This window comes from Salvelinus alpinus, chromosome 37 (genome assembly GCF_045679555.1).
Source record: "Salvelinus alpinus chromosome 37, SLU_Salpinus.1, whole genome shotgun sequence".
Classification (NCBI taxonomy): Eukaryota; Metazoa; Chordata; class Actinopteri; order Salmoniformes; family Salmonidae; genus Salvelinus; species Salvelinus alpinus.
Window position 1 is genome coordinate 17,427,884 of NC_092122.1, and position 20,320 is coordinate 17,448,203.

General features: G+C 46.0%; 1 protein-coding gene across 6 annotated transcripts in view; it reads left to right on the plus strand.

Annotated features, from left to right (window-relative positions):
* Positions 1–154: 154 nt before the first annotated feature.
* LOC139565983 (protein kinase C and casein kinase substrate in neurons protein 2-like) overlaps positions 155–20,320 on the plus strand; it is a 35,152-nt gene continuing 14,986 nt past the window's right edge. For 3 of the 6 annotated variants that reach the window (XM_071386750.1, XM_071386754.1, XM_071386755.1), the window contains exons 1-7: positions 179–288; positions 14,184–14,274; positions 14,481–14,637; positions 14,816–15,051; positions 18,725–18,880; positions 19,059–19,234; positions 19,636–19,756. In XM_071386750.1, coding sequence (XP_071242851.1) covers positions 14,218–14,274; positions 14,481–14,637; positions 14,816–15,051; positions 18,725–18,880; positions 19,059–19,234; positions 19,636–19,756 — 903 coding nt within the window. In that variant the 5' untranslated portion in view covers positions 179–288; positions 14,184–14,217. Of the gene's footprint in view, positions 289–14,183; positions 14,275–14,480; positions 14,638–14,815; positions 15,052–18,724; positions 18,881–19,058; positions 19,235–19,635; positions 19,757–20,320 lie in introns of all 6 variants that reach the window. The other 3 variants (XM_071386756.1, XM_071386752.1, XM_071386751.1) reach the window with 3 other exon arrangements.

The following is a 20,320-nucleotide window of genomic DNA, read 5'->3' on the forward strand; positions in this document are numbered from 1 at the left end:
GGGGATTACATTTCCCCATCCCTCAGCTGTATACCAAAACAAGTGGCAGGGCTGCCGTTTTCTAAACAATATCAGTGGCCATATATTAATTTTGTTTGCGGTTCTTGAAATTTCAACTATTATTTTGAAGGTTTTCTATTTTGCATACCGGAAAAGATGGTGGGTGCGTTGATGCTGCGGCTCCTGTTGCTGGTAAGAAAAAAAACTGGTAAAAGGTTAGTTAGCCAGCTAAATACAGCTAATTTATTCATTGATTCGGGTCTCTCAAGAGGAGCGGAACTCTTCAAGGTAAAGTGATAGCATGTCCAGCTATATCTAATACCTATTTTGTTCATTTGGAATTTGGTTTTTAAACTTTACAGCAACTACGAAAGTTTTTCTATGTAACATTACCAGAAGCAAGCTATTTAGCTGACGTTAGCCACTACTATCCAACCAGTTGGAAGGTGGGGTATGAAACTGCTAAGTTAACGTTAGCTAGCTAACGAACTATGGTTGACATAGCTAGCTACCGACCGTACTGCTAACGTTAGATCTAACTAGTTAACGTTACTTGTTATGAGTCCTGGTAGATGGCTACCTAGTTAGTTAGGTAGCTAACTAACGTCAGTTAATGATTTAGTTAGCCCGCTACCTAGTCCTAGTAAACTATTACTAGCATAATAGTTAATTGCTTACTTACGAGCTGACTTAACTCCCTAACTAGGGAACTAAAATATTGGATCGGGAGTATTTGTTAGGGTATACTTTTAGTTAGCTCAAGATCTGTCTGTCTGACTACAGCCCTTGCGTCGGTGACTGATGAAAGAAGGGCGGGGCAGGCTTCAGAAGTAACGATAACCCAGCTGTCATCTCATGCAGTCTAAGTTCAGAGTCAACTAATCACCACAAATGTTCTGTGTCTAGCGATCTTCTGTCACAGGGTAGAAGTTTCTATCTAAAAAGCAAGTTAGTTTTCACTTTAAAACTGACTTATGAATTCAATCACTTTTTTTACTTTAACAAAACCTTGGTTCGCACCTAATATAAATCATTGGTTCACACTAAATGGCCAAGTGGTACTGTCAAAATGTGTGGTTTAGGTTTAAAATCTGATTTTAACAAGATGCATTTTAGAAATAGGAGTTTGACCCCAAACCTTCCCCTGAGAGAAGTGGAATGGAAGTGACTTTTTGGACCTGAATGCCAAAACATTCAGGAGATGGAGATTCTCAAAGTTGACTGGACCCATTTTGCATATCTGATCCATTTTGATATAATTTGAAAGCTTAAAAAACAGGGTTGTCAAACTATAGGATTTAAAATACCATCCATCATCATTGTTATAATTCATCACCTGGAAGTTGGAGTGGCATTGTACTCATTTTGTTTCTATGGTGACCGGGCCCTTAACATCATGCCAGCACAGCACATGGGCTTCCACAGGAAAGTGACTAGAAAGCTGCTCGCATCTGTGATGTCACTTAATCCAGTATTTCCCCCCATTATGTGTCTCCCTCGGTTGGCACTTTAACATGGAAAATGCCTGTAAGAGTGGAACAAATGCCATTGTTTAAGCCTGCCCCTTGGTCCAATGTTTTTGGGTAGGGTTGACTGCTGGTGGTGGTGTCAGTGACTTTGTTATCCAAGTAGAGAGAATCTAGGCTACACACATTCATTGAGCACAGTTTTGAGTCTCTCAACTTTGAGTTCTTGACTCTAATCCACTGATCCCCACTGGGGACAGGGTTTGCCATACAGAGAGGGTCCACTATAAGCCCCGTTCGGTCATTGTGAGATCAACAGCAGCAATGTACAGCTTCATCACCAAGGAGTACAAGGTTGACTGACTGACACAGTGAAAAAACAATCCAAGTTTACAAACTGTGGTTGCTATGGAAACACTTCACTCCTCTAAAGTCGATTGTGTGCAAGTCAGAAGTTTACCCAATCTATTCCAGAACACCCCCATAGGGATTTCTAAATATGGTGTCCCACTGTGAACTAACATAATATGGTAGGGATGGCAGCAATCATTGCAAAATACATCTCAACACATGATTATTTTAGGAAACAAAAGAAGGAAATGGAAACGGATATATTTTTCTTATGAAAAAACTACCTCAGGACTACAGTAGAAGGACATTTGCTAATCGGTTGATGACCTAGTAGCAAAATTGTACCCTTGTCTTTACATTCCGTTGCCATGATAAGGCTCTGAAGAAACAGTGCTAACATTCACCCTATGCAGGCCTGTGTCTATACTAAGGCCAGAGAGTAGAACCATAGAGATGACAAGTTTGGCCATTTCAGCAAAATGACAGATAATTCAATGGCAGCCATGTTATCACCTCCTGGAAGATAGCAAAAGATAATCCTGAATTGTCACAATGATCCACTAAAACCCTACATCTGAATACTCCTCAAGAACTGATCATGCAATGGTCAGAGGCAGCAACAGGACATTCAGCATTGCGTCCCAATTCTCCACCCTTTTCCAAAAGTGTGCACTTACTAGCACACTTCCCGTCATGGATTTAAAAGCATTGGAAGGGTCAAAGCATTGGCTAGAGGGAGTTTTCACTGTAATCCATGAAGGGTGTTCAAGTGCTCACTTTGGGAGAAGGTTGGAGAATTGGGACTCAGCCAGCGGCTTCTAATCAGGGTTCATTTGGGGTTTAGTGTATACATGTAGGCCTACTTGTACAATGTATGGCTGGTCTTGGCTCCATTCCACATTTGTGATATCTCCTACTACAGCCCTAAGGCTTGTTCTGGGGCCATATGTATCAACGGTCTCAGAGTAGGAGTGCTGATTTGGGTAGGTAGCCTTGCACGAGCATTGGCAGATATCTGCTGTTTTTGTAACGTGAGGCAGCTTGATGTACAAGTACACCCCCTGGACAGGATGCTAGTCTATCACAGAGCCTTATCTCCATTCTATCTGCTGTTTCTGTAGCGTGAGGCAGCTTGATGTACAAGTACACCCCCTGGACAGGATGCTAGTCTATCACAGGACCTTACCTCCATTATATCTCCTTAATGCTGAGTGTCAAGCATAGATGCATTGGGTCCCATTTTACAGTCTTTGTTATAACTCGATCAAACTCCCAACCTTCCAATCTCAGGGTGGTCACTCTTACCACAAGGCCACTGAGTTGGTTGGGGAGCGCTGATTTAAGGATCAGTATAATAAATCATACATTGACAGGGGGAACCTGATCCCAGATCAGCAGCACTCCTACTCGGACCTGGACCTCACTCTGGCGTCTGTGTTCTTCTTTCTTCTCTTTTAACTTCACACCCAAAAGAGAGGAAGTGTTATTTTCCTGGTCAGGCCAAACAGTGTGTAACATCTGTGATTGGGGCCTCCCCTGCTCACATAGTCAGTGAGTCACTGGCAGGCAACAAGGAAGTGTCTCCTTTTGTAACAGGGAGACTAATCAGACACGACACCCCTCCAAGGTAACTTGTTGCCATTGTGTGTTGAGGTAGACTACTCTGGATCAGTGTAGGGCTGTGACGATATCAGTATCGTGACATTGTTTCCATGGAAACCACGAAGCAGACAACTCTTTGGTCTGTTAACTTGGTGTAACAAATTGTGTTCTATAACTTGGAAAATAAATAAATGGGACTCTGGATGACAACATAATGATGTTTGTTTCCAACATTAGGGATGTTTCCCTAAAGAAGTCAAATCTGCTTTGTGTTTTGTTTCCTTGCCACAATAGTAACGAGTATCTCGATACTGGTATCGTCCTGGCCCTAGATCAGTGTTTGTTTTTCATCTTATAATGTATTAGGTTAGTGCAAAACTAGGGTGGCTGATCAGAAATCAGAGTTTAATGGCAGAATGGGCAGGGGAGATGTGTGATTATGTCAAATTCTTATCTAAAGTGATGCCCTGCGATGTGTTGTTGCTGTCTGATGTGTGTGAACTCCGTTTCAGGGACAGGAGCAGACAACAGTGGTGAACACACACTCCCGTCTCTAAATACACACCACTGTCTTTGTGTGAGAGGTGCTTATTTATAAGGGCATGATTGTGAGATCTGTCTGGGGCTGTGTTTGAGAACTCACACACAATCTCACACACACACACACACACACACACACACCTTGCTCGAGGACAGACATGCTTGTGCCTGTCAGCAGACATGCTTGTGCATGACATGCTTGTGAGCTTCGCTATATTGCCTGCAGTGGAGTTATGAACAGATCAACATCCTAACATGTGTACCCCACTGTCCCTGTCTCTTTTATAGATTTCTATTAGAGCACTGTCTGTCTCTCTGGGGCTGCTAAAGAGGACAGACCTGACGCTATGAATAGTGGGATGGACAGGGTCTGTTTGCCAGGATTGTGTGGCTGAGTTCAGACCAGTAACCAGTAGTACAATGCCCTGAGCCCAGAGTTGCCTAAGAGCATTCCAGCACTGTCCGTCTACCGCAAACGGCTATCTGTGGAGAGTAGTCAGCTTCAGAAATAGAATAGAAAAGAATTGATGCCCACTCATAGACGGTAGGCTATGTTTAGCCGTCCACCCATGTCATTTAGCCAACACTGAGGATCCTCTCTATTTGGACTTAGCCTACCAGTCATCTCCCACATCACCTTGTTACTAACTCTCTCGCTCGCTCTCGCTCATCTTATTCTCTTGTTATCTTTTGTTATTTTTTCCACCTCTTTCTGTCTTTTTATTCTCATTCAGTTTCACTCTATTTCCCACATTCTCTCTCTCAATCACCCCCCTCTCTCTCTGTCTCTCTATCTCTCTGTACAAATATCTCTGTCTCTCTATCTCTCTATCTCTCTGTCTCTGTGGTAAAGGTCAGTCGAGTCTCATGTCATGCATTTGTTCTGGGTGCAGCAGGGCTGTAGTGTGTCATGATTCAGGCCCCTCCAGTCTCAGGCTCCTCAGTGCTGCTGTTCACTGGTCATGTGCATTCAGTTACTCCCTGGGGGACCCATCTCTGTCTCACTGACTCTGGGAACCTGTATTTCTATGTGCAGCTGACAGCTGTCCAATCCGAGGGGGCCCTGTATCCCTTGATGTTGGTTCATATAACCCCAGCCGGTCCAGTTCTGGAGCTAGTGGGAGTCTGTTTTCTCAACATGCCAGGAGACACTCACACACAGCATACTATGCCTATACCCCACGTAGCCTAATGCATTGCTGCCTATACCCCACGTAGCCTAATGCATTGCTGCCTGTACCCCACGTAGCCTAATGCATTGCTGCCTGTACCACACGTAGCCTAATGCATTGCTGCCTGTACCCCACGTAGCCTAATGCATTGCTGCCTGTACCCCACGTAGCCTAATGCATTGCTGCCTGTACCCCACGTAGCCTAATGCATTGCTGCCTGTACCCCACGTAGCCTAATGCATTGCTGCCTGTACCCCACACGTAGCCTAATGCATTGCTGCCTGTACCCCACGTAGCCTAATGCATTGCTGCCTGTACCCCACGTAGCCTAATGCATTGCTGCCTATACCCCACGTAGCCTAATGCATTGCTGCCTATACCCCACGTAGCCTAATGCATTGCTGCCTATACCCCACGTAGCCTAATGCATTGCTGCCTGTACCCCACGTAGCCTAATGCATTGCTGCCTGTACCCCACGTAGCCTAATGCATTGCTGCCTGTACCCCACGTAGCCTAATGCATTGCTGCCTGTACCCCACGTAGCCTAATGCATTGCTGCCTGTACCCCACGTAGCCTAATGCATTGCTGCCTGTACCCCACGTAGCCTAATGCATTGCTGCCTGTACCCCACGTAGCCTAATGCATTGCTGCCTGTACCCCACGTAGCCTAATGCATTGCTGCCTGTACCCCACGTAGCCTAATGCATTGCTGCCTGTACCCCACGTAGCCTAATGCATTGCTGCCTGTACCCCACGTAGCCTAATGCATTGCTGCCTGTACCCCACGTAGCCTAATGCATTGCTGCCTGTACCCCACGTAGCCTAATGCATTGCTGCCTGTACCCCACGTAGCCTAATGCATTGCTGCCTATACCCCACGTAGCCTAATGCATTGCTGCCTGTACCCCACGTAGCCTAATGCATTGCTGCCTATACCCCACGTAGCCTAATGCATTGCTGCCTGTACCCCACGTAGCCTAATGCATTGCTGCCTGTACCCCACGTAGCCTAATGCATTGCTGCCTGTACCCCACGTAGCCTAATGCATTGCTGCCTGTACCCCACGTAGCCTAATGCATTGCTGCCTGTACCCCACGTAGCCTAATGCATTGCTGCCTGTACCCCACGTAGCCTAATGCATTGCTGCCTGTACCCCACGTAGCCTAATGCATTGCTGCCTGTACCCCACGTAGCCTAATGCATTGCTGCCTGTACCCCACGTAGCCTAATGCATTGCTGCCTGTACCCCACGTAGCCTAATGCATTGCTGCCTGTACCCCACGTAGCCTAATGCATTGCTGCCTGTACCCCACGTAGCCTAATGCATTGCTGCCTGTACCCCACGTAGCCTAATGCATTGCTGCCTGTACCCCACGTAGCCTAATGCATTGCTGCCTGTACCCCACGTAGCCTAATGCATTGCTGCCTGTACCCCACGTAGCCTAATGCATTGCTGCCTGTACCCCACGTAGCCTAATGCATTGCTGCCTGTACCCCACGTAGCCTAATGCATTGCTGCCTGTACCCCACGTAGCCTAATGCATTGCTGCCTGTACCCCACGTAGCCTAATGCATTGCTGCCTGTACCCCACGTAGCCTAATGCATTGCTGCCTGTACCCCACGTAGCCTAATGCATTGCTGCCTGTACCCCACGTAGCCTAATGCATTGCTGCCTGTACCCCACGTAGCCTAATGCATTGCTGCCTGTACCCCACGTAGCCTAATGCATTGCTGCCTGTACCCCACGTAGCCTAATGCATTGCTGCCTGTACCCCACGTAGCCTAATGCATTGCTGCCTGTACCCCACGTAGCCTAATGCATTGCTGCCTGTACCCCACGTAGCCTAATGCATTGCTGCCTGTACCCCACGTAGCCTAATGCATTGCTGCCTGTACCCCACGTAGCCTAATGCATTGCTGCCTGTACCCCACGTAGCCTAATGCATTGCTGCCTATACCCCACGTAGCCTAATGCATTGCTGCCTATACCCCACGTAGCCTAATGCATTGCTGCCTGTACCCCACGTAGCCTAATGCATTGCTGCCTATACCCCACGTAGCCTAATGCATTGCTGCCTATACCCCACGTAGCCTAATGCATTGCTGCCTATACCCCACGTAGCCTAATGCATTGCTGCCTATACCCCACGTAGCCTAATGCATTGTATTCCTATGCTGTACGCAGACCTAGATTTGTTCAGTTTATCAGAGGCTATTGGACAATGTTGGAACTTGATGTCTCTGCTGCTGGCATTTGCAGAATTGCACCATGCTTGGTACACCTGGACTGTAATTGGAGTAATATCTGAAAATGAAATGACTGTTTGATCACATCACATGTAAGCCTAGTTCCCTATTTCCTTCATCAAGAATTGAAACTTGAGCAGTTGTCAGTTTGGCGCGACGTCTTATCTGTGGCCTCGTTTGCAGGTGTTTGAAGACCACCACCCCTAATTCTATTCTTAGGAGGATACACACAGAGAGAGACACACGCACATCCTATACCCTTTACAGACAGACTTTACGGTATGTTGCCTATAATAAAAAATATACAAATGTTTTTTAGAGCCTAATACCTTCTTGCCGAGATAAACCTTTTAAATCTCCTGTGCACATGCCGGCAAGTTTAGGAGTGGCAGTAGACATGGGCCGATGTAGGTGGACGTCTATTTGAATAAATCCATTGAATATACACCATTACAAAGCCTACATTGGATTTAGGCTACACTATTGCGTGGTAAATGTTTCTGATCAGTGATAGATGAGTAAACAAATAGATGAGCTATACCACCTCCAATTATTTTCCCAGCCAGAGAATAAACCATATATAGCATACAGAGGTAGATTCAATGATACAAAATCACATTGATTGATTAAGACAAGTCACAGGCTTTAGGTCTGGAGTTGGCCGAGGTTACTAAGCAAGTGAAAATGAAGAGCAAAACAGTCTGCCAGGAACAACACTAGGGGCCTAATTCCATTTTTGCTCCTCCCTGAAGTGTGTTCTCTCCCCCCGAAGGATTCAAAGGAATGAATTGCTTCCATGGTCGGCCCAATCCATGTAGGCCAAATTCCATGAGTGTAAGGGGTCATTCATAACAGAGGACAAAACAGAAAAAAATGTTTGATAACACTGCAGTTCCTCACAATAAAATGAGAGCTCTTAATAAAGAGCACTTGAACCAATTCATTGTTTTTCAATCCTTCGGTCTGTAAAGGTAACAGGGAGTGAAAACTTGTACATTATTAGGATCCCCATTAACTGTTGCACATGCAGCAGCTACTATTTCTGGGGACCACATAAAATATGCATGACAGAGTACAGAAAGAACAGTTATAGACAAGAACAACATAAGTTATTACATTAACATAAAAATAAAAAGTAATATTTTCAAGGCAGAAGGAGACAACAAAAATAATACTATTTACTCGCTTCATACTACAGTGCATTTGGAAAGTATTCAGACCCGTTCCCCTTTTCCACATTTTGTTACGTTAGACTTTAAAAAAAATAAAATATATGGATTCAATTATTTTTACGCACAATACCCCAAAATGACAAAGCGAAAACAGTTTAGAATTATTTTTTTTGTGCCAATTTATTCAAAATAAAAAAACATACCTTATTTACATAAGTATTCCAACCTTTTGCTATGAGACTCAGAATTGAGCTCAGGTGCATCCTGTTTCCTTTGATCATCCTTGAGATGTTTCTACAACTTGATTGGAGTCCACCTGTGGTAAATTCTATTGATTGGTAAATTCTATTGATTGGCATACACCTGTCTATATAAGGTCCCACAGTTGACAGTGCATGTCAGAGCAAAAACCAAGCCATGAGGTGGAAGGAATTGTCCGTAGAGCTCCGAGACAGGATTGTGTCGAGGCACTGATCTGGCGAAGTGTACCAAAAAATGTCTGCAGCATTGAAGGTGCCCAAGAACATAGTGGCCTCCATAAATGGAAGAAGTTTGGAACCACCAAGACTCTTCCTAGATCTGATCGCCCGGCCAAACTGAGCAATCGTGGGAGAAGGGCCTTGGTCAGGGAGGTGACCAAGAACCCGATGGTCACTCAGACAGAGCTTCGGAGTTCCTCTGTGGAGATGGGAGAACCTTCCAGAAGGACAACCATCTCTGCAGCACGCAACCAATCAGGCCTTTAGTCCTAAAGGACTCTCAGACCATGACAAACAAGATTCTCTGGTCTGAAGAAACCAAGATGGAACTCTTTGGCCTGAATGCCAAGCGTCACATCTGGAGGAACCAGACACTGCTCATCACCTGGCCAATACCGTCCCTACGGTGAGGCATGGTGGTGGCAGCATCATGTTGTGGGAATTATTTTCAGCGGCAGGGACTGGGAGACTAGTCAGGATCGAGGGAAAGATGAATGGAGCAAAGTACAGAGAGATCCTTGATGAAAACCTGCTCCAGACTAGGCCAAAGGTTCACCTTCCAACAGGACAACGACCCTAAGCACATAGCCAAGACAACGCAGGAGTTGCTTTGGGACAAGTTTCTTAATGTCCATGAGTGGCCCAGCCAGAGCCTGGACTTGAACCCGATCGAACATCTTTGGAGAGACCTGAAAATACCTGTGCAGCGATGTTCCCCATAAGCGCAACATGCAACAATTTTCAAAGATTTAGTATCTGGTGTGACGACCCAACATCTCAACCATGCTCAATGGGTGAGTATGTTTGAGTATGCAGGCCATGAAAGAACTGGGACATTTTCAGCTCCCAGGATTGTGTACAGATCCTTGCGACATGGGCCCATGCATTATCATGCTGAAACATGAGGTGATGGCACGACAATGGGCCTCTGGATATCGTCACGGTACCAACATTTTTGAGAAATAAGCTTTTTGTGCATATGGAACATTTCTAGGATCTTTTATTTCAGCTCGTGAAACATGGGATCAACACTTTAAATTTTTGTTCAGGCTCTGGTCTTGTGCATCTTGATTACTGTCCGGTGATATGGTCAGGTTGCAGCAAAGAAAAGACCTAGCAAAGCTGCAGCTGGCTCAAAACTGAGCAGCACGCCTTGGCCTTAACTAAAAACAGAACAAATATCAACAACATGCATGATGATTTTTTTCTGGTTGACGGTTGAAGTTTTTTTTATTTTTTTTTTTACATTTGTTTAGAAAATTCCTAACCACTTGTATGATCTATTTGCATACACTTCAGATAGTGGTGTTTTCTAGTGGGATATGTCTATGGGTTAGGGTCAGGGGATATGTCTATGGGTTAGGGTCAGGGGATATGTCTATGGGTTAGGGTCAGGGGATATGTCTATGGGTTTCTTCACGGGACCCAAACCAAAGAAAACGGATTTAATGCTTCGATCAGTTATAGCGCAATATCATCATGGAATGCTCTGCCACCAGGAGGTTGCTCAGGCAAAAAAAAATACAAAAAATGATACATCTCTCCGAAGCGCATTTAAAAAATAAAAATAAATACTTAAATGGAGACTGAATGCCTCTATTTCAGGGTTCACCGACTAGATTCAGAATCTTTATTTTAATTTTTTTTATGTTTCTTGAGTGAGTTCGGGGGCCGTAACATAATTACAAATAATTTGTAGACTGCAAATTGACTAAGAATCCAAACTGATCTAATATTTATTTGGTTTGTACTAGTTGGCTGTGGGTTCATTTTGCAATCTTCTCTATACCTTTACGTTACGTCATTTATTAGACAGTCTTATCCAGAGCAACTTACAGAAGCAATTAGGCTGAAGTGCCTTGCTCAAGGACCACTCTGGGATTTGGACCAGTGACCTTTCAGTTACTGGCCCAACACTCTTAACCACTAGGCTACCTGGCAACCTATACAGAGTTCTCTTCCGTTAGGAAGTCTGTTGTTGTAGCCACTAGCCAGCTCTTAGTTTCTGTTAGGTTAGTTAGCGGTATAGTAGCAGTATAGAAATGTAGGCTGTTTGCTCAATGAAAGGGTTTGCTCCATTTGTATGCTCCATGAAAGGTGTCGAGTCGATACAATAATATGCTTTATAGAAGCCACTGAACAGGCACTGATCAGACATTGTGTCAATGGATCCACCAGGTCCACAAACAGTGCTCTGTTTATTTTTTATAAAGTTACAAACAGGATTAGCTCAGCTGTAGAATGTTGTGGTCCATTCCATGCCCTGCTGTGTTCCATGGTTGTCATGGCAGCGATTTGGTGAGTGATGGACAGCAGCAGCTGAGAGAGGGCACAGGAAGATCTATGATTCCTCTGGTGGCCCTTTTTCTGGTGTGTGTTCAATTCAAACAACTTTTATTTCCTGGGAGTGTGTTTCATATGTGGTAATGAATGGTACGTACAAGATACATAACACAAACATGTAGGGTATAAAGGATAAGCAGCATTCTGTGTGTGTGTGTGTGCGCTCACATCAAAGATTTAAGGAGTTTGATGGATTTGAATGGGAGAGCTCTATATGAGTTGCCTGCTGTGTCCCATAATTACTGTGTCATCTGAGTACTTAATGAACATCATCTCTGGGTCTGAGCTCCTACAGTCCTATGTATACAGGGTGAATAAAACAGGCCAGATGACACAGCCTTGCGGTGATCCTGTACAGATGGTTCTGGAAGAGCTGCAGTGACCATTGAATCTGACCAGCCGTTCTCTATTTGTCAGGAAGGAGAGGACCCAGAAAATCGACCCAGAATATCGACATTCATGTTCTGGAACTTTTGAACCATTAAGTGAGGCTGGACTGTATCAAAGGCACTAGAGAAATGCACAAATACCATCCTGACGTATGTCTTGGGCTTCTCCAGGTGGTTGTGGGCACAGTGCAGTAGGGACAGAACTGCATCATCAACACCCCTGTGCCGCTTGTAAGCAAACTGGAGAGGCTCTGTATAACAGCATACCTCCTTTTGTAGAATCAGCCTTTCAAAGCTCTTCATCACCAGATGTTGAAGCTACAGGGCGGTAGTCATTGTTGCAGGAGAGGTTGCTCTTTTTAGTTACTGGGCATATGGTGGACGATTTCCATATTGCTGTGATGGAGTGTTCTGCCAGAGAGTGAGGAAAAGCTCACAGAAAACACCTGACAGTTGATATGGCAACCCTTTTAGTAGGAGACCACTAATGTTGTCTGGCCCAGGGACTTATGGTAACCCTTTAGTAGGACACCACTAATGTTGTCTGGCCCAGGGACTTATGGTAACCCTTTAGTAGGAGACCACTAATGTTGTCTGGCCCAGGGACTTATGGTAACCCTTTAGTAGGACACCACTAATGTTGTCTGGCCCAGGGGCTTTCTTTTCATTGGTCCTTTTTTTAACCTTTTATTTAACTAGGCAAGTCAATTAAGAACATTCTTATTTACAATGACGGCCTGCCCCGGCCGAACCCGGATGATGCTGGGCCAATCGTGCGCCGCCTTATGGCACTCCCAATCATGTCCGGATGTGATGCAACCTGGATTCTAACCAGGGACTACGGGGACGCCTCTTGCACTGAGATGCAGTGCCTTAGACCGCTGCGCCACTAAATACAGATTCCACATCTTCTGATTTGCAGTTCAGCATTTGTTACAGTGTGGGACATGTTAAATAGGTCTGAGATCATCAACCTCTCTCTGTCGATGAAACTCTTCTCCTCACACGGTCATTACCCTCACACCACTTGAATATGAGCAGCACTGAAATCAGTGCAGTGTGTTGCCCATCTAGCCGTGTGTGTGTGTGTGTGTGTGTGTGTGTGTGTGTGTGTGTGTGTGTGTGTGTGTGTGTGTGTGTGTGTGTGTGTGTGTGTGTGTGTGTGTGTGTGTGTGTGTGTGTGTGTGTACTAGAAAAGCACAACAGAGAGCATGTGTTGGTCAAGTGTTGTGAAAGCCACTCTTGTCTGTGGTCCCCCCCTCCTCCCTCCAGCCACAACAACCCTCTCTCTGTCCTTCAGCCCTAGCTGTGGTTTGGAGGACATGGGCCACTGACCGCCAGGAAACACACACTATCTTACACACAATCATGAAGAGATGGCGAGAGGATCAGGGGCCTACTTGGAAGCTGAAGATAGAGCAGTGATTTAGAGAGAAAGCAGACAGAGGGGGGTAGAGGAGGATGAAGGAGGAGAGGAACAGAGGTCTTTCTGTCAGTGGAGTTCCGCTCCCATGTCACTCAGCAAACGGAAGCTCCCCACAGTGTGTGCTAAAACGACAGATAAGTCACACACACACTAGGCCCTCTGTGCCACCCTGCACAGAGCTGTGTGTTGTTGTTTTTCAGGCTGTAAGGTTTTTGAAATGGGTGAAGACACTCACCTGCTGTTTAGATTCACACCAGATTACAGATTGCACACACTCCTATCTGTCTCGCTCTGTTGCCCCTCTTGTTAATTCTTTCTCTCTCAGATCATATCTTTGGCCGTGGTCCCAGTTCAGCATTACTCAGGAGTGTCACAGTGACAGCGTGATAATTAAGTTGCCTGGGTGTTGTTTGGAGCGTTTTATGATAACGGGCTTTTACTAGTTGACTGAGAACACACAACAGAATGACGCTCTGCTCCCAGCTGCCACTTCGTGTCATATGATTGTAGTGAAACTAAATTGTGTGTGTGTGACGGACTGATTTAAAGTCAGCCTGTGAAATCTCTTTCTGTCTTCGGTTTTCTCTCTCACTGTCATACCCTTTTTCCTACTCATGGAGAAAAATGAGTAGGCTAGTTGTGTGTCTGTCTCTTGTGAGTGTTCGTTCCTACGGTACGTAGGCTAGTAGCCCCACTAGGCCGTGCTGAAGCCAGGGGATCAGGGTATTAAGTCTGCCCCACACAGGGCTCTCTACACGTGGTAGAACACCAGACGCTGTCAGCACATCCCAGTGCCCTTGGAAAGAATGGACAGACAGACAGGACCTAAGGAAGACCCAGCTAGGGTAGAAAGTAAAACGTTTTTTTAATGCAATAAAAATAGCACTTTTTTTAAGACTCAGTGCTGTCCTGTCCCCTGCAGCCAGTCTAACAGCCAGTCTTTATAACAGCCAGTCTGCTGTGTGTAATGGTGTTATTGACTGTGTGTTTCAGCCCCTGAGGACTGTGGGTACTGAGGGCAGCAGCCATGTCCGGCTCCTACGATGACTCCATGGTCGACGTCTCCAGTGACAGCTTCTGGGAGGTCAGACAGTAGACAACATACAGTATAACACACACACACACACTGAAAAACATACAATTAACAAACATATGTCATTATATGATATGCACGTAGCCGTACACTCACATCTCCCACTCTGCCACACACACACCCTCTCACCTGCCCCCCCTCCCCATAACTCCAAGTATCTCTCCCTCCCTCTCTCTCCCTTCCTCTCTCTCTCCCAGGTGGGGAACTACAAGCGGACAGTGAGGCGGGTGGACGATGGCAGTCGCCTGTGTAACGACCTGATGAACTGTCTCCATGAGCGGGCGCGCATCGAGAAGTCCTACGCACAGCAGCTCACAGAGTGGTCCAAACGCTGGAGACAGCTTATAGAGAAAGGTAGGCGCAAACACACACACACACACACACACACTTCAGTGGTCCAAGCACTGCAGACAGGTGTGTGTGTTCCACTCCTTTACCCCTCTGTTCCCATCACCACTCTGGACTCTCAGTACTGCACTCTCCATCACCGTAAGCATGCATGTGCGTGTTATCAAATCATGTGCATCCCTAGGCCCTCAGTACGGGACCCTGGAGCGGGCGTGGGGTGCCCTGTGCACGGAGGCGGAGAAGGTGAGCGAGCTCCACATGGAGGTGAAGGCGGCGCTGATGGGGGAGGACTTTGAGAAGCTCAAGGTGTGGCAGAGGGACTACTACCACAAACAGATGATCGGAGGCTTCAAGGAGACCAAGGAGGCTGACGACGGCTTCCGCAAGGCCCAGAAACCCTGGGCCAAGAAACTGAAAGAGGTTGGGGAGTCGTACAGGCACACACGCGCACACACACGCGCAGACAATACGTACAGGCACACACACGCGCAGACAATACCTACAGGCACACACACGCGCAGACAATACCTACAGGCACACACACGCGCAGACAATACGTACAGGCACACACACGCGCGCAGACAATACGTACAGGCACACACACGCGCGCAGACAATACGTACAGGCACACACGCGCAGACAATACCTACAGGCACACACACGCGCAGACAATACGTACAGGCACACACACACGCGCAGACAATACGTACAGGCACACACACACACGCGCGCAGACAATACGTACAGGCACACACACACACGCGCGCAGACAATACGTACAGGCACACACACACACACGCGCAGACAATACGTACAGGCACACACACATGCGCAGACATTACGTACAGGCACACACACATGCGCAGACATTACGTACAGGCACACACACACGCGCAGACAATACGTACAGGCACACACACACGCGCAGACAATACGTACAGGCACACACACACGCGCAGACAATACGTACAGGCACACACACGCGCGCAGACAATACGTACAGGCACACACACGCGCGCAGACAATACGTACAGGCGCGCAGACAATACGTACAGGCGCACACACACGCGCGCAGACAATACGTACAGGCACACACACACGCGCAGACAATACGTACAGGCACACACACACGCGCAGACAATACGTACAGGCACACACACACAGGCAGACATTACGCACGCAGACAATATATATATATATATATACACACACACGAACACAGAACCAACCAGCTCAGATGTAAAGAAACACACATACATACACATCAGCTTTACCCTGCATTTATCAGTCTGTTGATGTCTGCAATAGCCACCACAATTATTCCCATCACCCCTCAGTTCACTTGGACACACATCACTGACTTGCTGTTTGCAGCTCCTTCTCTCCTGGACTAGCTGCTATGTTGTACAACAAACAGGCCATTAGGGCTATTTATACAACGGTGGGTCTAATCCTGAATGCTGATTCGTTTAAACCACATTCCAGCCGGGGTCTATTTAAGCAATAAGGCCCGAGGGGGTGTTATATGGCCTATATACCACGGCTAAGGGCTGTTCTTTGACACAACGCGACACGGAGTGCATGGACACCACCCTTAGCCGTGGTATATTGGCCATATATCACAAACACCTGAGGAGCCTTATTGCTGTTATAAACTGATTACCAACGTAATTAGAGCAGTAAAAATAAATGTTTTGTCATACACATGGTATACGGTCTGATATACCATGGCTTTCAGCCAATCGGCATTCAGGGCTCAAACCACCCAGTTTATAATCCACAAGTTACCACGGTCTAATCTATGATGTTAGAATGCCTGTTTTCTATGTTCCATCTGACTGCGCAATCCACTGTCTCATCAGCCCAGCCAGGCAATTTATCAACTAGATCTCCACTTTAAAAAGCATCTAGACATTATCTCACATTTTCTTTTAGACTAACATTTCATTTTCTATATAAACTGGCTATTTCATTAGTGTTGGCCATTCATAGGAAGCAGTGGCGTGTAACTTTACACTGGCCACACAGGCAGCTGCTGAGAAAGGGAGGGCCATTGCGTGTCGAACCGGCGCTCAGTTTCTCTGCGGCGCCTTGATTTGTTATGGTGTGGGAAATACACTGGGCTGCTCTGCTGTGCTTTTGGCTAGTAGTAGTGCAGATGAACTGCAGCTTCTGTTCTGCTAATACACAGACACACACATACTCCTACTTGCACAAACCAACACATACACACACACTCAAATGATGTCTGACGTCACTTCTCTGACCTGGGAGTTCTGGAACAGTCCTTTTTTTTTCTGTCGTCATTTTAGTAAGCTGTTTACCGGGCTGTAGTTTGTAGTGTACCAGTTTCGCAATCTGAGTCTTCCTGGCTGGTGTATGTGTGTGAGATATGTACAATAAGCCTCTTCCTGTTGTCATTGGCCGGTGACAGATTAGTGCAGTATGTGTGACTTGAGTCAAGGAGTTAATTCATGTACTTGAGGGCCAGACAGTAAGCCAATAGAGAGAGAGGAGATGGAAATGGGCTAACTGTCTTCAAAGAAGCGGGTGGAATGGCCTTGTCTACCACACTCTCTCATGTTTCATTCTTGTCACATACGCACACAAACAATAACACTGATAGAACACATTCCATATTTAATCTCACACTCTGCCTCACTCTATCTTTCTCACACAGACACACAGACACACACACAGAGACAGACAGAGCTTACGTTCTATGATATAATCAGAGCCAATGGCAGACTCTGTTCTTTGGCTAAGTGGCCTTTTTCAGAGATCACATGATAAGTGGGAGAAGAACATTGCTGTCACTCTATCCCTGTCCCAAAGAACAGGAACTAATGGCCTTGTCCACTTCTCTCATTCCCTAAAAATGGCGGAAGAAGGCTTCCGCTTTCCATTTGATGTAGATTGAATCAAAACCCAGCTGTTAGTTGGACAGGTTTTGCCAATCGCCAGAGTTTTTCCTAAGTCTATTTTAGTTTCCACCTCTTTGTTTACCAGTCTGAATTGGGTGCTTAGTCTTTGACTTTCATTATCGTATTATTTTGTTACCTTGACTTAATCATGGTATTCTCTTGCCTTTCAAAGACCCCCCGTCACCATTCCTCTCTCCTTTATTCTTTTGAAAAAGCATTGTTCCTTAGCAGTGTCAGCCAAGCCAATAAGCCACATAAGCAGACACTTTTTGGAGGGTTTTATTCCCGCCCCATGGCAAAATGTGTAGAATGGCAACGAATCCCTTTGAAAACGGTCTCGATATGGCATCGATATGAGTCAAACAGTTATTCTAGTATCAAAAACTGTAAATACTACAAAGTGTAAATATGATAATAGTCTCATCTAAAACGAAGGTTGGAAGATCCGTACGTCACAACCGGTAAATGAAGGTTGGGTTTTGATTTGACGATGTCCGTTTGGCCACTAACATGGGGTGAACAGCTGCGGTGTTTGCGCTCTATTCAATAGCATACAGTGAGACACACCTGCCCAGCAGCTCCGTTTTTGTTTACATGAGACAACATGTTGCACATTTCTTTTACTTAACAAATACTTAACCAAACACCTTAGATGTAAAAATTGCGCAACTTAAACATCCTCTGCCAAAACGTCAAAATGAATTACAGATTTCTTGAGTTGTCTTAGATTAATTCTGGGGATTTTAAGGAAGTGAAATAGGCTTCCGTGTCTACAGTATCTCATGGGGGACAAACACCATTAACCAATTGCAGAATCGGTCAGGAAACACACCTCCAAGACTGAAAGCTTGTTTTTCTAATGAGCAACAGAAAAACACGAGCCAATCGGCGTGTTCAGTGGCTCTTTTAAAACTACACATTTCTCTCCACTGCCAAGAGGTGGGCCACTAAATGTTTTGCCTGCGAGGTAGGGGGCCCCCAGACATATCTTGCTTATGGCCCCCAAAAGGCTAGAGCTGGTCTTGTTCCTAAGCTTGTGTCTACCACTGTAAGGGTGGAATCATATTGAAAAGTCACTTAGCTACTGCGCGATGCTAACTTGGTTATCCATTGGCTACATAAGCATGATATTAACCGCTGTACCTTACCTTCTCTGTGCCATATGGCAGATGGAGACGATGAAGAAGGCGTACCACGGGGCCTGTAAGGAAGAGAAGCTGGCCACCAGCCGGGAGAACAACAGCAAGCTGGAGAACAACAGCAACCCTGAGGCCCAGAAGAAACTGCAGGACAAGGTGGAGAAGTGCCAGCAGGAGATGGAGAAGGTAGGGGGGGGGGGTTACGCTGGTGTAAAATCATCTCTGCGTGGACATGTGTTTTATGTCTCTATGTTGCGTGTCATAGCTGGAATGTGACTCTGTGACCATTTGAGTATCCTGACAATATGGAGCAAATGTTTCAGCTGTGTGTGTGTGCTTCCCTGTATGATCCTCTGGGTTCCAGACTAAGGAGCGCTATGAGAAGTCTCTGGAGGAGCTGGACAAGGTGACTCCCCAGTACATGGAGAACATGGAGCAGGTGTTTGAACAATGGCAGCAGTTTGAGGACAAACGCATCACCTTCTTCAAAGCACTTCTGCTGGAAGTCAAGCATCACCTCGACCTCTCCACTAATCACAAGTAAGACTCCTACACCTCTCCACCAATCACAAGTAGGCTATGACACATCCACAGGTAGGCTAAGACACCTCCACCTCTCCACCAATGATGAGTAAGACCCCTCCACCTCTCCATATCAATTCCAAATGGACCCCTAGCCTCTGCATCCTAAGCTTCATAGCTTTATTTTCCTTCTGATTGGCTGCTATTCAGTCCTCTTATATCTACAGGAGTGGTTAGGGAGTAGGTGATAAGGGTCCATTTGGATTTGAGGCTCTACAACCCAGATCTACCTAGAGGGGGGGATTTGGGATTGGACATGGTTCACCATCCATCATTAGGGAAATGCTGATGTACCCTCTCGCTCTCTTTCTCTCTTTCTTTCTCTCGCTCTCCTGTCTTCCTCTTCTCTCCCTCTCTAGATTCCAGACAGTCTACCACACGTTGGAGGACACTATCTCTGCTGCTGATGCTGAGGAGGACCTCAAGTGGTTCCGCTCCAACCACGGTCCTGGCATGCCCATGAACTGGCCCCAGTTTGAGGTACGGGGATGAGTGAGAAGGATGGGAGAGAGACAGAGGGGTTTAGCTCCAATGAACTGGCCCCAGTTTGAGGTACACGTATTGAGGAAATGGGAGAGAGAGAGTGGCTCAGTGTACCTCAAACTCGTTCACTGACATGGTGAGGCAGAGAAGTTATTACATTGGAATTAATAACTCAACAAGATTTATGGCTCCGTGGAAAGATTCCATTGGAACTACTCTTCCCACTCCGCCATTTCTCCCTCTAGGTCAGGGGTGTCTAAGTAATTTTGCCTTGGGGGCTGCACTCTGTCTTCGAGGTCCGAAGGGTCGTGCTGAAAATGCTATTTCCATGTCGTCAGAATTTAAAAAAAAAATAGTCCCCGATTTAGATCTGTTGCGGTGACCGTATTACCGTCACGCAGTCAAATTCCACGTGATCGTTTAGTCACAGTAATAAGGATCTCCAAGCTCTGATGCTGCTGATGGCATTAGTAGCCTACCAAACTTGCTAACTGCCTGGTATTCAGCACTCTATTGTCCCTCTAATCACTCTGACATCAATGCAAATGTGATATCAAATCA